The 19932-nt window shown below is 38.4% G+C and overlaps 1 protein-coding gene across 1 annotated transcript; it reads right to left on the bottom strand.

Moving 5' to 3' along the window:
- Window positions 1-924: 924 nt before the first annotated feature.
- lrrc8c (leucine rich repeat containing 8 VRAC subunit C) lies at window positions 925-17996 on the bottom strand. Its single transcript, XM_077198886.1, has 3 exons — window positions 17777-17996; window positions 12411-12552; window positions 925-5009 (listed from the first exon to the last, which is right to left on the bottom strand). Exons 2-3 carry the CDS (start codon window positions 12546-12548, stop codon window positions 2769-2771), a joined length of 2379 nt encoding a protein of 792 aa, XP_077055001.1. The 5' UTR covers window positions 12549-12552; window positions 17777-17996; the 3' UTR covers window positions 925-2768.
- Between the last annotated feature and the right edge of the window lie 1936 nt (window positions 17997-19932).

Raw genomic sequence — 19932 nt, 5'->3', positions numbered from 1 at the left:
CAGCCTTGGTCCATGGAATCCTGCATACTAAGTGGTGACAAGGGATAAGGCAAGAGTTAAACATCTCCATCTTGTTGGAAAAATAGTGTTGTACTCTCTATTTTAGGGTGCAAGTACTTAGCCGCCTGTCGATCTTTTCATGGTGTTGTGTTTCAGGATGGTAATTATACAAGATGTGTTCTAAATAAAGGCATGCGCTTTTCACTTTAGTCATAGTAAGAAGACATGCCACATAAAACTGAAAGCTGTAACAATATTAGTATCCAATTAGTATGCTTACAGTTGTAGCAATTGTGTTTAAGCTGCCCTCTGCTGATGCATAAAGAACTTTGCCTAATTTGGATAACAAATTGTAGAGAAAATAGAAGATAGAAAATGTATGTTAATATGTATCAAATAACCACATTCAAGGCATAGGTAATGCCTTTGAAAGTGGCTGAAGCTGTAGTATGCTCCCTCTCCCAGGCCATGATCCAGCTATCAATAGCCATATCCATCACAGCTGATCATGTGACTGAAACATGAGATATGATGGGTGACCGCACCCACATACAAATTATTCTGAAGGCATAATGTTACACTGTTCATGGGATTATTTAAATTATGTACTAGCATGGGATTTTTTGTCCATTTGACAATTCATTTTCAGTGTTTAAACAGATAAGACCCAGACTTATTTGAATAATGTCATCCTCATCATACTGCCATCGCTCCAAAAATCTAAATTCTGAAATTGTCATCTTGTTTGCAATTGCATTTTTTTAATGCCAGCAACATTTCAGACTTTCCGGTGTGTGCATGCATTTGAGGTCAGCAAATTATCCTTAAACATTCCACAGACTCGCCGTTGCATTTACTGCACAATACTGCCACCTGGGTGACAACTCTCCCTTGAGAATTACAAAACATTAACTGAACTCAAAGCAAGGGACAAAAAAAAATGCATTTTATTTATGCTGTTTTACAAATTAAAAACACTTTGGCAAATGATGCAAAAAATGCAAATGATACTAAACAGGAAAATAAGGCATATGGTCAGCACTACATTATGTCAGCACTTATATCTAATGGCAAGAAACAACATCCTTCATTTATGCACAGATTTGCACTTTGGCATCCACATCATTATAACCTTTAACATGCAGACATAACACCAGAACAACAACTGACCTTCCTAACTATAGACAGGTCTACTGTTAAAAAAAAAAAATAACAAATTACTACGCATGATCCAAAGCGATTCATGTAGATAATATTACTGAAATACAACATGAAAAACACACAAAGGCCATATAACTCAAATATTCAGTCTTAACTTCTGTGCCTAAAGATGCCTAAAGACACTGGTAATACACGTGAAACACTGATTCAATACTTCTTTATGATGGCAATGTAACTGGCAGTCTGTAGAAAAAGGCCACATGCTGATCTCAGTACATCAGACGAGTCACCTCTCTCAAGGCAATATCAGATCAAATGCAATGTAATTGCCATGTACATGACCTAAAGACACTCATAATCTATCTCCTCCAAGTATCTCTGAGAAAATACTAAGGAAACTAAAGTCTACCTGATTTGTCTCGGTGAACCTTGAGCGATCTTTGACTATTTACTTATTTTTGCATAAAGGACATTATAAAAGAATACATTTCTTAAAATGCATTTGCATATAATCTTAGAGCTATGTTTCTGACAAATGTTTTCCTTAAGTTTGCATGAGATTTACAATTACAGCATACAATACAAGATGGACAAATACTGTTGACTAATATGATGATTAAAATGTCTATTAGAGTGCATTGTTGGTTTCTGAGAAAAATGTTTGTACTGTACAAAAGGCCAAGTTAAGGTAAGAGAAATCCCTTCTGCATCTGAATTCTGTCTTGCACTGGAGAAGTCAAATCAGAGTAATTGTTTAAACTAAGCAAACCACAGCAGAATACATAACCCTTTAAAAAAAACGTATATGACAGTTGAAGCTGGTACCACTCGTTTATAAGATGTATACTGCAATGTGGTTTTCTTTATCTGCCCAGGATCCACTACCAACAGCTGTAAAACTTGTTTAACCTTAAAACAGTGATGCAAGGAAAAACATGTGAAGTCTACCTGAGTAACAAATGCACAAAGATCCTGCTCTCCAAAAGCTTTATAATTATTAGAGTGAATATGCAAGAAGAAAAAAAAACACTACTAGTATGAATGATTACATGAACTGTATATTTTCCTATGATATATACTACAAATCATTGCAAAGTCCTATATACACACATTAAAAAGTAAAATGAAAATGAATAGTAAAGTTTCCAGTGCAACTTCTAACATCACCATTTCCAGTGCAAAACATGTGGTACAGTACTTGACCTGTAAAAGCTTAATGGATTATGAAAGCAAATGTCAGTCATCAGCAGTGAAAGCATACAGTGGAATTGCCACTGTCTATAAATTAATCCCTGTCGTAAGTTGTCTTTTTATGACTTACAGATTAAAACAAAAAAACAAAAAAAACATTATCTTAGAAAATTAAGATAGAGGTTTTGAATATGTTTTACATTTTCATAATATATAATATAAGGCATTAAAAGGTGTGCATCCCTAGATTTTCCGATTTTTTTTGCATTAAAATACCATTAAGCTTAAGTCCAACTTTAAACATGAAATTGCAGGTACTCACCCATATAGATCGCAATACATACTACAGGACGTAACACCTGGAGTCTTGTCTCCTAAGGAGTCAGATAACAACATTTGGCATTATAGCTAAGCAATCACTCGGCTTGCATTTGCTCCTTGATGTCTGAAGGCAGCGTCTCAAACAGCACGTCTTCTACAATAAGTCCACTGCTCTTTAAGGCGCGACAAGAGCCAAGTTCAGCTGGTAAGATCTCAAAGTGATTACCCTTTAACTCCAAGCGAGTCAGTACACTTAGGAAAGAAATCTTTGGTGAAAGGACAGACAGCGTGTTTCTGCCAAGCTTCAGAGTCTTGAGCTTCTTACAGAAGAAGAGCTCATCAGGAATACTTTCAATTTTGTTGCAACTAACAGAGAAGTATTGAAGGCTCTGGAGAACGCCTATCTCCGGTGGGATAAAACGGATGTCGTTGTTGGAAAGATCGAGGTAGCGCAGTTTGTTGCAGAGGAACAAGTGTGAAGGGAGGATCTCGATCTTGTTATGGCTTAAGTAGAGGCGCTCCAAGCTCCCGAGTTTTTTTATGTGTTCAGGTATAAAAGTGATCCCGTTGTGCCAAAGCTTCAGACTGGTCAGCTTACGGAGGTGCTGGAAGCTGAGGATCTCTTCAATGGAGCGTAGATTGTTCTCCTTCAGATCCAACATCTGCAGATTAGACAGGCTGAAAATGGCATGTGGTATGCGTTCGAGGTCGCAGTGCACCAACTCAAGTTCTATTAGATTCACCATCTTTTTCAGGTTGTTAAGCATTACCAGCTTGGTGCCATCATTGCAAATACAGAGGCGTTGTAGATGGCTGGCCACATCCACAATGGACTGAGGGATCTTGGTGAAGTTGCTCTTGAGAGTCAGGGTCTTCAGTGCTTTGAGCTCTCGTAAAGAGTCCAAGGTTACGTTCTTTGACGCATCAGAACATAAAGAGCCAATCAGATGGAGCTCTTCCAAATTCCGCAACACATACAACCACTGTGGAAGTTCACGGCCATCATCAAACTTCACTCGCAGCACCTTCAAGTTCTCCTTGAGGAATGAGGTTGCTGCACTATGGATCTTGAGCGAGCACTGGTAAAGCGAAAGCTCCTGGAGATCCTCTAGTTGGGCAATGGCTGCTGGTATGGTAACATTATTAATGATCTCAAGCTTCAAAGACTGCAGCTCCGTCACCTCAAAGATGGTATCTGGGAGGCCAGACAGCATGAAGAGTTGAAGTTCTAGCCTGTTATTGCTGTTGGTTTGTAGCTTCTGCCGAAGCTTGTCAGCTGTCCACTCGTGGTTAAGGTTGAGCTGTTTCAGCTTGTTTTCACTCACCTCTGACAGAAACACTGCAAATCTCTTGGAATATAGGGGATCGTACTGATCGATCATGTGCAACATGAAAGCAAAGTCGTTTTTTACATCTGGGATGTCATCAATTCCAGTCTCTTGCCTAACATATTCAAAGGAGTACTCTTTGAGAGAAATATAGAAAAGCCAGTAAGATGTATAAAGGCATGTGAGTCCATAAACACCAACAAAACACAAATAACAGTAGGAGAGCTTTGAGAATAAGTGGGCCATAGTATGATTGCAACAGAAGTACCGGTAACCTGTCATGTCCTGCATGTTCTCAGTGCAGGTAACATTGAACCTAACCTTTGACACCAGAGCACTGTTGTATGCAATTATAAGGATAAACTTGAGCACTTTTACAACAGTCTGACGGACATACATCATATATAATATATCACCCTCCTCCACATGCAGGCGGAATTTTTTGACCTTCTCAAACAAGGCTTTGGCTTGTTCTCCTTCCTTCTTGTCAAGGACACTTGCTGCTGGCTTGTCAACAACAATCTTTTCAGGTATTGATCTTAAAGACGAAGTCTTTTCCAGGTTGCCCTCTCCAATCGGAGAATCAAGGTTTGACCTACTGGCACTATTCTTCTTGTTGTCCTTCTCTTCAGGATTCTCCCCAGACACTTCTGACAGTGCTCTGGTAGTCCATGGAGAGTCGAAACACTTTCCCAGGATGGATATGAAGTGCTCAATTTTAGAGCTGGAGCCAGGAAACTTGAACCAGAAATTGCTGCACACCATGAAAATTAAGGTATGTATGAGAACCAGGTAAGGGAAGTATTTGGCATACCAATGCAGTGCCTTTTCGTAGCACATCTGGTTTATGTAGTTATACTGCTGAATATCCAAGTTGGTCTTCAGTCCTTTCAACTCATGGACAGGCACTATCGCTACATGATTTGTGGAAGGTGGTGGGCACATCAGCTCGGTCTGGTTTGGTGAGAATGTCCTTTGAGGAAGGCATATGATTTTGTCTTGCATCACCTAAAAGGATAAAAGAGTGTAGCTATCAGAATCAGCACAATGACATCAAACCATACTTGGACTATTGCTGATATTCTATCCAAATGTTTAGCATTTTTATAGCACATTTCTGAAATCTGACTAAACTTTTTTTTCCTGGAGTAGATTAGGGGTGTTCCCGAAGCCAAATACCTTATCTAAAATCTCTATGCAATAATGAGTGAAGTGAATAAGTGTTAGTAAAAATGAAATGAGCGCAAATCCGTCTATGCGTGCATCTCTCAGAAATTGGCAAGAGTAATATCAACTCAAATAGGCTACTACATCATAAACATGCTCTAAGATATATGATATTGTATGTCATTGTATGTCTATTTAAATGATTTAAAGGAACACACCGACTTTTTGGGAATTTAGCTTATTCACCGTATCCCCCAGAGTTAGATAAGTCCATACATACCCTTTTCATCTCCGTGCGTCCCATAACTCTGTCTGACGCACCCACCGCTAGCCTAGCTTAGTACAAAGACTGGAAGTAAATGGCTTCAGCTAGCATACTGCTCCCAATAAATGACAAAATAACGCCAACATTTTCCTATTTATATGTTGTGATTTGTATAGTCACAATGTGTACAAATAACAAGGTCATATGAGACACAGACATCTTTTAACCGTATACATACTGGGAACTATATTCTCAGAAGGCGAAGCACTGCTACTTGGGGCGGACTGATTTGCTCGCAGCACCTGATAAGCCCATTGGTGAGGAGCAGAGAGTTCGCTCAGAGTGTTGCACAAATCACTCCGCCCAAGTAGTGCTTCGCCTTCTGAGAATATAGTTCCCAATATGTATAAGGTTAAAAGATGCCTGTGTCTCATATGACCTTGTTATTTGTACACACTGTGACTGTACAAATCACAACATATAAATAGGAAAATGTTGGTGTTATTTTGTAACTTATTGGGAGCAGTATGCTAGCTGAAGCCATTTACTTCCAGTCTTTGTGCTAAGCTAGGCTAGCGGTGGGTGCTTCAGACAGAGTTACAGGACGCACAGAAATGAAAAGGGTATGTATGGACTTATATAACTCTGGGGGATACGGTGAATAAGCTAAAGTCCCAAAAAGTCGGCGTGTTCCTTTAAACCTTGTACAAAATGATACTCAAATTTTTCTTATTTCAGCAAGACAATGTCAAGATTAATTCTGCACGTTACAACAGTGTGGCTTCATAGTAAAAGAGTTCAGGGTTCAGGGTTCATTATGAATGAACATTCAAGATTCATACCAGCTTGTTTAGTGATAGTATGTGAGCACACAGCCAGACCAACCTGAGCTAGATATCAAAGACAGTTCACTATGACTTATAAGGTGGGACAGTTTCTACCATTCATAAGTAAGAGAGCCAATCGCTGATTGGTAAAGTCATTGTAACTGCATCAATCTGTTAGAAGCTCCGGTCCCCATAGGAACCCGAGACTCGCGCTTAGGACAACACATGCGCATTGGCTCATCTAGCCTGAAAAGTAAGTGTTTTGTGGGACTTTGAATGAGCCAAGAGAATAGATATGAGCAGCAGCGTGGAAAATAAACGCTGTAGCTAAAATGCGGAATGCAGTTTAATTTATTAGGGCATTCCTCAAGTGTAATGGATTTGACTGAAAGCGCTCTGAAAAGTGAAAACATATGCGCTGAATTAGAGATGGTAAAAGTGAGTGGTTCCAATATCATTGGTCTTAAAAAGTTTACAGTACATTTACAGTACAATGGTTCCGACGCCCATGCTACATAGTGTTATAAAATGCCACCAGGAGATATGCCGAATCATACGAGACCATTAGCTCATATACACTGAACAAAATTATAAATGCAACACTTTTGTTTTTGCCCCCATTTTTCATGAGCTAAACTCAAAGATCTAAGAATTTTTCTATGTAGGCTACACAAAAGAACCATTTCTCTCAAATATTGTTCACAAATCGGTCTAAATCTGTTAGTGAGCACTTCTCCTTTGCTGAGATAATCCATCCACCTCACAGGTGTGGCATATCAAATGCTGATTAGACAGCATGATTATTACACAGGTGTGCCTTAGGCTGGCCACAATAAAAGGCCACTCTAAAATATGCAGTTTTACTGTATTGGGGGGCTCAGAAAACCAGTCAGTATCTGGTGTGACCATCATTTGCCTCACGCAGTGCAAGCCATCTCCTTCGCATAGAGTTGATCAGGTTGTTGATTGTGGCCTGTAGAACGTTGGTCCAATCCTCTTCAATGGCTGTGCGAAGTTGCTGGATATTGGCAGGACCTGAAACACACTGTCTTATAAGCCGATCCACAGCATCCCAAACATGCTCAATGGGTGACATGTCGGATGAGTATGCTGGCCATAGAAGAACTGGGATGTTTTCAGCTTCCAGGAATTGTGTACAGATCCTTGCAACATGGGGCCGTGCATTATCATGCTGCAACATGAGGTGATGGTCGTGGATGAATGGCACAACAATGGGCCTCAGGATCTCGTCACGGTATCTGTGCATTCAAAATGCCATACAAAATATGCACCTGGGTTCGTTGTCCATAACATTTGCCTGCCCACACCATAACCCCACCGCCACCATGGGCCACTCGATCCACAAAGTTGACATCAGCAAACCGCTCATCCACACGACGCATTCTGCCATCTGCCCTGTACAGTGAAAACCGTGATTCATCCATGAAGAGAACACCTCTCCAAAGTGCCAGTCACCATCAAATGTGAGCATTTGCCCTTCTCAAGTCGGTTGAGTGGGCCCACTCATTTACCCCCGATGAGGATGACGAGCATGCAGATGAGCTTCCCTGAGACGGTTTCTGACAGTTTGTGCAGAAATTCTTTGGTTAAGCAAACCGATTCTTGCAGCAGCTGTCCGGATGGCTGGTCTCAGACGATCTTGGAGGTGAAGATGCTGGATGTGGAGGTCCTGGGCTGGTGTAGTTACACGTGGTCTGCGGTTGTGAGGCCGGTTGGATGTACTGTCAAATCCTCTGAAACTATTTTGGAGACAGCTTATGGCAGAGAAATGAACATTCAATTCACAGGCAATAGCTCTGGTGGACATTCCTGCATGCTCCCTCAAAACATGCGACATCTCTGGCATTGCTGTGTGATAAAACTGCACATTTTAGAGTAGCCTTTTATTGTGTCCAGCCTAAGGCACATCTGTGAAATAATCATGCTGTCTAATCAGCATCTTGATATGCCACACCTGTGAGGTGGATGGATTATCTTGGCAAAGGAGAAGTGCTCACTAACACAGAATTAGACAGATTTGTGAACAATATTTCAGAGAAATTTGTCTTTTGATTACATAGAAAAAGTCTTAGATCTTTGAGTTCACCTCATGAAAAATGGGGGCAAAAACAAAAGAAACTCACATGTATTGTTAAAGGAAAATCTGGAAAGTTTTTCAAAGTATGGAACCCCTTTATAGAATTTTTGAAGGAAGCTGAACCAAATAGTTTATTTTCGGTGTAACCAGGAATAACATTTACCATGTTATGATATTAAGGTACCATTGTCTTGACATTTGTATAGTATAGATGTTGTCTTTTTTATTTTTCTGTGCTTGTTTTTTATGTAAATGTTTCTAAAATCAATAAATACAATGTTGAAAAAAAAAAGTTTTGCGTTTATAATTTTGTTCAGTGTATAATGAATGACATCGGACATCAGAATTGATGTGGATACTAGGGGTGTAACGGTACACATAATTGTACTGAACATTTTCAGAACAGGTCTTTTGGTTTGGTATGCAATGCATGTGTACCAAATAAATAGAACTGTTTTAACCGCTGCATGTACGGACCTTCTTTGAATGTGGAACTTCATTTCAAACTCCATGTTTCCCCCATAGGATGGGACAATATCATTAATATTGATATACTTCGATGTTGCAAATACATCTGAAAAACAACTAAAGACAAAGAGTGATCTGCTGTTGGATACGTGTATAATACAAGTTGTAATAAACATGAAACATGCTTTATATAAAGCACCTCAAACTAAGTCATAAACCTGCATGGTTTGCCATACAGCAGTGGTTCTTACAATTATTTGGTCACACCCTTAGTTAAACCTTTTTTTTTTTAAAGGTTTAAATCCCCCCTCCCCATATGCTTTTCTATGGCGAGGAACTTCTATGTCGGGCTTGTTTAGACGGTGACAAGTCTGAATAAGAACGATTCAGTGGAATTGGCGTTTGTTGCCTCTTTATAATTGCAGAGCGACAACCGCTATTCACACACTTGAACACTTCGCGACATCTGTTTTCTGAATTTTTTTCTGCTGATCTCCCATGCCCCCTCCCAATATTTACAGACTTTTTTTTATTTAAAGACAGACATAGTTTGTCCAGTAAAACATTGTTTAATTACTAAAAAAAACAAGGTTTGTTTTCCCCCTGCTGTACCATAGACATACTGAACCGTGACTGAACCGTGACTGAGGTATATACTGAACCGTCATTATTGTGTACCGTTATACACCCCTACTGCATACCCACTTATAATTAATGGGTTTTGTTATTACAGTATTTTCTGTGTGGACAAATCTTAATGCTATGTCATACAATAGCATTCTGGAGAACTGTGTGTTTTTTTTTTTTACTTTGCTACAGCTTGGAGAGGTGTTCAATAGGGGTTCAGGTCAGGTTTTTGTGCAGGCCAGTCAAGTTGCTCCCCACCAGAGTCAGTAGACCCGGTTTATGGACCATACTTTGGGTAATCCAGAAAATCCACCTTTGAGAGTTTACACACAGATTAAGAGCTTGCTTCACATAAAAGTAGCATTCATCCATGTACAGTCATTCTAATTATATGAATATACCCAAGTAATTTTCCCTGAATATAAAAAATAAAGATAAAAGCTAATAAACCTCAAACACATCAGAGAGATAAACCTCCAGTGTGTAAAACGGGTAGATGAGGCTCATTTTATGGTTTGAATTTCCAATCCCACACGATCTTTAGATTGCCGGGAACAGTGTAACAGTATCTGATGAGGAGAATATCTTTTAAGATAACCATTTTGGTGCTCAGACATAAGTGTGACTCAGACAGGAAATGAGAAATCATTGCACTGGCCACTTGAATTCTAGAGGGAGGTGAAATACCTTTGAGTTAGCAGGAAAAGGTGCTCAACAACTACTCAATTTGCATTAAATATTTTTAAAGGACACACTAGGCAGGGGGGGGGGGGGGGGGGAGTATTTTCACTAGAAGTGAAAAGCAGTAAACAAAAGCATTCTGTATTTGTTTCAAGATGTGTGCCCTTCCCTCCTTTTCCTGCAAAACAGTTTAGTTTGTCTGGTAATGGACATGTGGTTTCTTCCTGCAAAGGTAATGAAAATGAGGAAAATCAGCTAAAAAGAGAGGGAAAGAGAATTGAGAGAGCTCTATACAGCACTATAGTGTAGTACAAGCACAATAGGCAGACTGCAGAGTAAAGCCCGCTAATGAAGCATCAGCCGCTCTGAACATGGCTTCTCTGTAGTAAAATGGATGAGGCGCAGCAGCCCCAAGTGGCTAATAAAATGTCCATTATGCATTACAGGCCACTCAAAGTGCCCCAAGTCAAACATGGTCATTTAGCAAACCACGGGATTATGCAGTGGCATTAGTAAAATAATTAATTTAGACAATTTTTACTGCCTTCACTGAGATCATCATGAACATCCAGTTGCAATTTACAAATTGCAATTCATCATACAGCTGTGCCATTCTATGATGCTTGATGCGCACCTCCAGGGACAGAGGGGGATATCCTTGTCCAAACAATGGGTTCCTGTTAATGTTGTTTGTTGAAACTAAAAATAATTCAGGATCATCTGGAGGAATTGCAACTGAAGGGCAAACTTGTTGCTTGAAGCTCCACCCACTAGTTTACAAGGCCGAGTAGCTAGACTACAGGAGTCATTTTGTGTTTATAGAGGGGCCACCATGAGGGGAAGAAGGGGTAATCTTTTCGTGTGGGGTGACTGGAATTTAGCTATTTTCCGTTAGCAAACTCCCACACAATGCAGTATGCACTGCCCAACAGTGGGCTTTTCATGCACAGGGGAAATACATATATGGTGTAAAGTCTTTTATTATTCCATTGCCGTTGATCAAGGAAGACTGTTCCACCGGTGTCACAGACATGGCTTAAACCTAGTCCCAGGCTAAAATGTTTGAGCCGTGTTAACTGAAAGAAAGTCGCACTGGCATAACTTAAATTATGTCAGTACCATTGGTTTGTCTCAAGATGCAAATCAGTAATGTTTTTTTTTTCTAAGGCATATTTTTTTTTAAACTACTTAAATGTCCTAATTGAACTGAGGCTTAATCCTGGCTTAATATAAGTCCTGTTTGTGAAACCAGGGCTGTATGTTTTGGTACTGCTTTTATTATAGCTTTTGTAGCAAGGTCACTACAACTTGTGACATCATGGAGTAGGTTGGCTCTGTTGGATTAATGAAGATTACCGGTATTATAGTTTCGATTCTGGTCTTTGATTTTTCTGCTTAGTTGCTGTAATCGTTACTAGTAATATATCTGTCGCCAAAAAGATGACCAATAGAGGGCTCCAGTACTATTTGCAAGGCAATTATGGGCTGATAAAAAAAACAACAAAAAAAACAGAAATAATTCAGGACTACAGCAGTGAAAAAAAGTTGGTTAAAAACTATTGCATGGAATGCAAAATGATTAAAAAAAAAAAAGATAATGGCAAGGGAGATGACGGGATTAGAGATAACCTTTGGAGACTATCCAAAATAAGGAGTCCTGGTAAGAAATATATATTTTGTTGTCAGAAGGGTGTTTATTATGATTGTTGTTTAATTTTCATTTCTGACAGTCTTTTCGGCAACATGCTGTATTTCCAAGTGTAACTATGGAAATCTTGTGGCGGTGGGACTTTGTGTATCAGGAAACGAAGCAACTATTCTCTCTTTCAGCAGCAGTATGAATATGGACTCTTTTGTCATTTGCTTTAACACTGTAAAATGACTTTTTACATCCAGGACTAATGCAATAGTGGTCCAGTTTCCATCTTTCACAGTCTCTGTCTTTATCTTTCACTATCTGTCCTCCGCTGTCGTCTTAAACGGTCTCTCTACCACTGTATCTGATGAACTCAGGCAAGACAATAAACCCTGTGACATCACAGTAAGTACAGCGGTGCTCTTACTACAAAAGCTATAACAAAACATCTTCATTTCTTTTAAATGGTTACATTGTTTGTGTTTGTTATATAATTTGATTAAAGTTGAAATCCATTCACTGAATAATGATAACTTGACTGAATGCTTCATTTGCACTTTAAGACTCACTTTTCAGCTGTTTAAAAAAAAAAAAGTTTTCTTTTGGTATTTGGTTCAGGGAGAAGAGTAGTAATATTTACCTGCAGAGTGCATCCAAACACACCTATCATGAGCATGACCACAGAAAGGTAGTCTGTGAACACATCCCACCATGGCTTCAGAACCCGGAAAGCCGGCTGCTGCTCCGTGAACTGCCGGAATTCGGTCACTGGAATCATGCTCCTGTAAAGGCACAATGAAGAATTATGAGCTATGAATATTTTGAATAACATATTATACTGGGGTTTACTGTAAGGTTTTTGCTTAATGACTTCAATGACCAGCCGGAATTGATCAAATTACAACACAATACATTCTCACTAAAGAGAGCTGATATGCTAGACTAAAGTTGTCTTGTCACAATACCAAAATATCAGTGGTTCTCGTAAAAATGTCAGTACTACAGCAAAAACTATTATAATTATTTAATTATTTAAAGCTGCAGTCCGTAGTTTTTCCTCTTTGTCGCAATATCTGTTCGAAATCTCCAATTGCAGTTATTTGCGGAAATTAACTTTACGTGGGATGTGCCTTGGCACGGGCCTGCGCGGATGAATCTAATGTTTTGAAAATGTGCGGCTGTCAGTCACTGCGCCGGTGTTACGGTCATTCGGAAAAATCGGAATCACAGATTCTACTTTTTGGAAGTATGACCAACATAAGAATATTCACCGGAAAATGTCATCTGAACAAGTAACATCCACTTTTGTTCTGACCAACTAAGGGAAAAAATGCAAAACAAAATTGGCAGTAAATCGCGCTGATTGAATCTAACGATCACTTATATAACGTCAAACCGTTCAAATTATTCTTTGTTCTCAAATTGTTAATGTTAACAACATCAGCATTGTGTGACTTAAATGTCCTTCCGATATTTATCCTGGTTTTCGCATGGGCCCGGTTGCAGTCTCTTTTTTTCTGTAGCCACTCCAAAGTCCCAAGTCTTTTGCATTTTACAACGGGTGAATCTCCAGTTGTCACTGGTGATTGTCGTTTGAACCTTTCTGGATCCGCCATCAAATTGATAAGTTTAATTATATCCAGTGCTGTGAGAAAAGGCTATAAATCTCCACCTCCAACATCCTCAAACGCAACATAGCCGAGACACCTTCTTTATGTGTACAGATGTGACGTAATGACGCAAAGACATGCTGGATTTCCCGTGGAAATCCACCAGTACCACTGGAATTAAAAACATTATTACAAGCTTACCATTTAGAATCGAGCTAAGGCAAGCAGATAGTTTTGAACACTGGCTGGTTATGTACTTGCTCAAATTTATTTTGGATAAGTTTTAACCCCAAAAAAAGTTACTGACTGTAGCTTTGACTAAATGAATAAAATGTTTTTAAATGAAATTAAATGAGTTATAATTATTATTAGTGTCAATAATTAGCCTAATAAATAACTACATGAAAAACGTTGTAAAGACTTCGTTACAGTATTTTTCAATTAATTAAAAAATTCTTTAAAAGTTAAGTAAAAACTTGAAGAACAAAGAAACACATTATACATAAGTCAGCATTTACACTCCAAGTCTTAAAGGATTAAAATTAGTACACTTCAAATTGAAATCACTTCAAAACAAAACCTCCGATGTGTGTGTGTGTGGGGGGCTAAAAACATTGTCTCTCTAACCACAAACAAGAGTGGTGCGTAATAGTGTGTGTGTAGAGCAGCATCAAGAATATCAAATAGAGGGGGGCAATTTAGGCATTTCTAATTATTGGGGGGGAGCGGGGGGACTTGTCTCCGTCAATGTCTATGGTGGTTACAGCCTTCTGGTACGTGTCGTCTGGTAATTGCATGGCTCTATGGTTGATTCTTGATTCACTTGCTACATTCAGCAATCAAATAGTTCTGAAAAAATACTTGTTCAGGTCAACACCTTATAACTGGCTACTCATTCATGAGCCTTTCCCTCAATGGTCTCTCCTTGTAAATTATTTTAAATTCAAATCCATGATTGTATTTATTTGGCAAAATTCCAGGTAAAATATGCAAAATAAAATTGAACAAAGCAAATATCTCTTTAGTTGGGATAAAATGTACCTAACTGGGATATTAGGCTAATACCTTAATGTTTTGTAAAACAAAAAAAATGCAAAAGTTGTAATTAAAAATGTCCTATTGATCCTGAAAGATTTAAAGATTTAGGTCATCTTAAGAATTGAAGACACCGTCATGAAGACTAGATTAAAATGCCCGTACTGATTCCTAATGAAGGCAGTCCAGCAGGCTTCATCTAACCTTTTTTGATGCACTTCTTGCATCATGCCATACACAATGCATATTCCACTGATCTTATTAATTATTGAGATTAATGCTGCATTGGCTTCGCTTTGCAGCAGTCAGCCAGTCAAAAAAAATGGTTTACATTCATGTACCTATAAAAGGCAGAGATGGAGAGCAATGACAACAAACACAGTAGTGAAACATAAAATGCTACGAGGAAGGGGAGTAGTACTAGAACGTGTTCATCATTTAAAGGTGAGGTATGTGATTCTCTTTTTTGTCAATTTTTTCAAAATAACTTGAAATCCTATTCCTAACCCTATTCCTAGTTAGAAGCACTGAAATGAAAATTAAGCAATTTAATCATCTGTGGAACGGGCAGGACTCGAAAAACTCCAGCCAATCATTTCCAAGACCACCTAGAATCATTGGACAGTAAGTTCTTCAATCAAACGGTTGTACCACACCCCTCCCCCCAGCACGCGTGACCCCCTTCGTGCGCATACTCAAAGCTCATGACGCATGCGCATCTCGTCAGTAAAACCGGTTCCATGATAAGTAGTAAATCGTCATTACAGTCTCTCGTGCATCTGAGTTTTCACTCGTGCATGATTGCTCGTCCATGTTCTTTGAATGGGTGGAGTCAGGGCCAGCATTGGAGGAAAGAAGGTAGGACCATTTAAATTGTATATTTTCAAAATCTGCCGGTCGTTTTCCAAATCACATACCCCACCTTTAAACGTCCCCCTGCAGTCAATAATTTTATCCCTTAAAACTCACCTTTGATCACCAAAATCACATATTTAAACGTTTTTTTTCCTTGAATTGTTTTTGTAATGCCTTAAAATAGTAACTCTATACGCTTGCCTCATTTAGTATATGTGGTATATGCAAATTATTCCCACCTCAACTCACCCACACAAGCTCAGAGATCCACTCGTTGATGATCACACGTTGACGTGATTGGTTACAAGTTAGTTTGTGATGTCAGAAACACCACTGATTTCAATCCGCGTTTTTGAGACTGTCTTTGGTTCACAGCAGTTTTAAGGAGAAAATATTCAGCGATGGTGTTGACTTTAAAAAGCTCGATTTTCATTAAAAGTTTGATTTTCACTACACCACCATTTAAACACCATTAATGAGTACAATGCACATTTCACAAAATGCAGACAAGTACCCAGTTGTAGTCCTGCACTTGATGTAACACCTGAAATCAATTTTAAGTCAGGCAGCCTAAATTACACTTTGTGATCAAAATGTCAGATAAATTAAAACATCCCTCATTTAATTTACATGCAAGACCAAACCAAAGACAACACTTCACAGTCTGTAAAAGGCCCCAGTCTCAAAATGTGATTGCACCAAAATAAAATGAACACTAAAAATACACCATTGTGTAAAGGGGTGGGACAAAATATCAACGCCAAATATTGAATTTAATTAATAAAATAAAGTGCTCTAAGTAGATTTCCCTGCTCCCAGCATCACTACTTCAAATATCCTTTGCTAAACTTTAATCCTTATACAAACCTATTGATATTCAAATTTAACATTAAAAGCTAAACACAATTTGACTGATTTATGAGTCTATTTAAATAATAGTGTCTTCACAAGCCACTTGTCAGGGAAACACACACATACACACACACACACACACACACACACAAACAAACCCAACCTCGGCTGACCATAAATCCTCAAGTTGTGTACTTGCTGAAAATGTTAGTCATTCAATGGTGCTTACATCAGAATAACACAATCAGTCTTAAACAAGTATCCACAGTAAAGTATCCACAGGTTAAACAAGTATCCACATACTGTTTGTACTTCTATAAATATTTCTCAAGAAAAAAATACAACATAAAAGCTTGCATATTTAGATACAATCTGCCTGTGTACTGTGCACAGAATGAGTAATCTTTTTTTCTTTAAAGAAACCCAGGGGTACAAGATATTCACTGTATGCAACATTCTTCAACAGGCAGCCTTCTTCAGGCAGGGCAAAATATTTGGACATCAGAACAGCTGCAGCAGTTCAAGTATCTGGAACTCCTGATTACTATAGCTGATTTGTTACAAGATATTTTCCATTTCCACACACAGGTTTGACACACACACACACACACACACACACACACACACACTTACAGGAGCAATGATCAATAATATGAATAAATGTTAAAGGATACAATTTCTGAAAATATCATGACTTAAATGCTGAACTATATCCAATGTTCACACACTACAAGACAGACAATAATACAATTTTGGCAGAGACTGAATGGAAAATCCAACGTCTTCTGGTAGACAAGAAATAAGCAGTGCAGAAATGGACGGGAGTATGTTCCTGCAGACCTGCTTATTTAATCTAATAGCTTTAAGTATCCTACTAAACTCAGATCTGTGCCAGCTCCTGGAGCAGCTCTTCCTGCCAGGAAATGGGGTGGTTCTCAAATATAGTGGGAAAAAACAGTACACTACTGAATCACATCCAGTCAGCAGCAGGACGAAGAGCAGCTCACTTTCAAATAAGTTAGCTCAGTAAAACCATGAGCAAGATGTTTTGTAATGATAGCTTGAGTTGATTTCCTCTCCTGCTAATTACGGAAACCGAAATAAACAACATTCATTTACTCTCACGGGACAAAACAAAAACAGCGCGCTCATTCATGCGATATTAATTTCATTTAAAATCCGCACATTTGACTGAAATCGCAAGAGACATGAAGTTATTGAGTATTTTAAATGGAGGCCTGTATGCTATAATGACTATCATGGGTAGGCTAATATAACAGGCCTAATGTAAAATAAATATTTACGTTAACTAAAAGAATCATTCATAACTTCAGTGAGGCAAAATTCTAACGTTAATTGTTATTCTATGAATCTAACGTATACACTTTCCTCACGGTCCTCAGTTGTTTTCTTTCGTCTCACGTGTCTGTTTTAGTAGTTTTAACAAATTCGCTCCACCAACACGTCTTTGGAACAATAATTGTACCACGTTTCCTCACTGAGGGGGGTTTGAAAAGTTAAACACTGTCCCGAGCGCGTTTCTCTGCTTCAACACAATTACGTCACGAAGATATTCATCATAAACATTTGCAATCTTAATTTTTGGTCGCAAAACACCGATAACGTGAAACAAACGGTCCCAGTTTTCTCTCACCTTTAAATTGGTTGAAGGTGTCTAGAGCTGAAGATTCTAGCGGGGAATAAAGCATGTCCTTGTGGCTGCGTTTCTCAGTCTCTTCTGTCCTCCAAGTGCTATAGGCTGAGCTGCCTGGGCGGGACTTCGGCAGGCTACGTTACACGGGGGAAAATGAAAGACACAATAGCGTTCCCAGAACCGCCTTTCTCACTTTCCGTTGAGATTTTGCGTGTGTTATGTCGCGCTACATCTGCCAATGACTTATAAGCAGCACCTCATTGTTACAGGAATTCTCAAGGACATATCCTCGGCTCCACATCCCCAGTTCCCCACCATTTTAACTAACTAAATAAAGACATTTCCTATGTGTCACACTAAAGTTAATTAAGGTTTATGGTCCTTCTTTAACCAAAAAGCTATAAGAACGGGCTGGAGAGATAGGGCAAGGCAGTGCTATTGTAAAACACTGTAATTCACACAGGGTTTCAGACCACATTGAATGACCCTGCAATTAGAGTGGAATTGCTGAACAACAATTTCTGGATTGTATTTTTTTTAATCATAGACATTGTAAAATAGAGTAAAGGAACTTTTAAAAGTATGCTTTTATAGTGGCCTATATCATAAATGGAAACTAACAGCAATGATGATGCAAGTGTCCATAAACTATTCATAAGCTACTGCCAGACTCCTCCACACCAGGCATAGCAGACATTAACTTTGTCATCCCACTGTCTCCATTGCCTCTTCACTAGATCATATGTTTACAGTATGTCTGATTGGCTGCACCATCTGCCTCAGGCTTGCTTGCACGCTCCCTCTTTGTTCTACGGAAACCCTCTTTGACATTGGGCGGCAGAGACTTTAAAGGTCTTCCTCAAATAAAAGCCACTGTAAGGCTGACATTTTATAAGCTCTGCTAAAAGACTGTTATCTTAGAAATGCAGTTGGGTTAGAAAACGTACTGATCTGTGGTGAAATGTGAAAAGTGACTAAATATATGACTAAAATTTATTTTAAAAGGCATATGCTCAGACAACGTTTCAAAGAAGAGTGTCCTGTCAAGGACAGAATTCATGACCCACCAAATAGTTGTTTCAAAGTGATTTATTTCTTGCAAGTGTCAAATTCCAAATATAGTCTTGCAACGTGGAAGTCCAGTCTAGAACACTGCAGTGGGTTTTCTTTAACCATCTAAGGTTTTGCAAAATCACAAAGGATGAAGGCAGGTAGAATATAATTTGATTATATATGTTTTTTCTTTGGGTAATTTTGGGCCATTGTAAAAGGTGTTACGTGTATACTCTGATTTGGTTTTGTGTTCCTATTTGTCTGCTTTAGGTTCCTTTATCCTGATCTTCAGAGTCTAAAGCCTGTTATATGAATCGTCTTTGTGAGTGCTACGCATGTGACAAAAGGTTTATATTTTAAAGCGATAGTTCACCCCAAAAACAATCTTTATTACCCCATAATTCCAAACTACTTTCTCTCTTCTGTGAAACATAAAAGGTATTTTGAAAAATGTATCGATGTTTTGTTTTGTTTCCATAAGTCAGTGGTAAACCAAAATTCAGTGGTAGACAATAATCTTCTCTCTCTCTCTCTCTCTCTCTCTCTCTCTGATATATATATATGGACCACAAAACCAGTTACAAGGGTCAATTTTATGAAATGGAGATTTCTACATCACCTGAAAGCTGAATAAACAATCGTTCCATTGACATATAGGATCGGATAATATTTGGCCAGGCTATACTATTTGAAAATCATCTGGAATCTGAGGGTGCAAAAAAATCTAAACATTGAGAAAATCGCCTTTAAAGTTGTTAAAGTTGTGATTTTGCTGCATCCATTCACAAAAATATATATATTTTATATATATCTACGGTAGGAAATTTACAGAATATCTTCATGGAACATGATCTTTACTTAATATCCTAATGATTTTGGGAATAAAAGAAAAAACGATATTTTTGACCCATGTTGTTGGCTACATTACACATACATATCCACATGTATACACATACATACCACTTTAAACTATCCATTAAAATATACTTTTAATGTAATCATTAATAACTTTAAGTTTATAACTCCTAAAACTGGCCTTATTGATTAGCTTGCATTATTAAACAATTGTTTTAAATGTGACACTGCCTTATATAATATTTGAT

Source organism: Siphateles boraxobius, unplaced genomic scaffold, assembly GCF_051911475.1.
Source record: "Siphateles boraxobius isolate OS27281-9 unplaced genomic scaffold, OSU_SipBor_1 41, whole genome shotgun sequence".
In the NCBI taxonomy this organism is placed as follows: Eukaryota; Metazoa; Chordata; class Actinopteri; order Cypriniformes; family Leuciscidae; genus Siphateles; species Siphateles boraxobius.
Note: the sequence above shows the minus strand (reverse complement) of the source record. Positions and strands in the feature narration are given on the sequence as shown.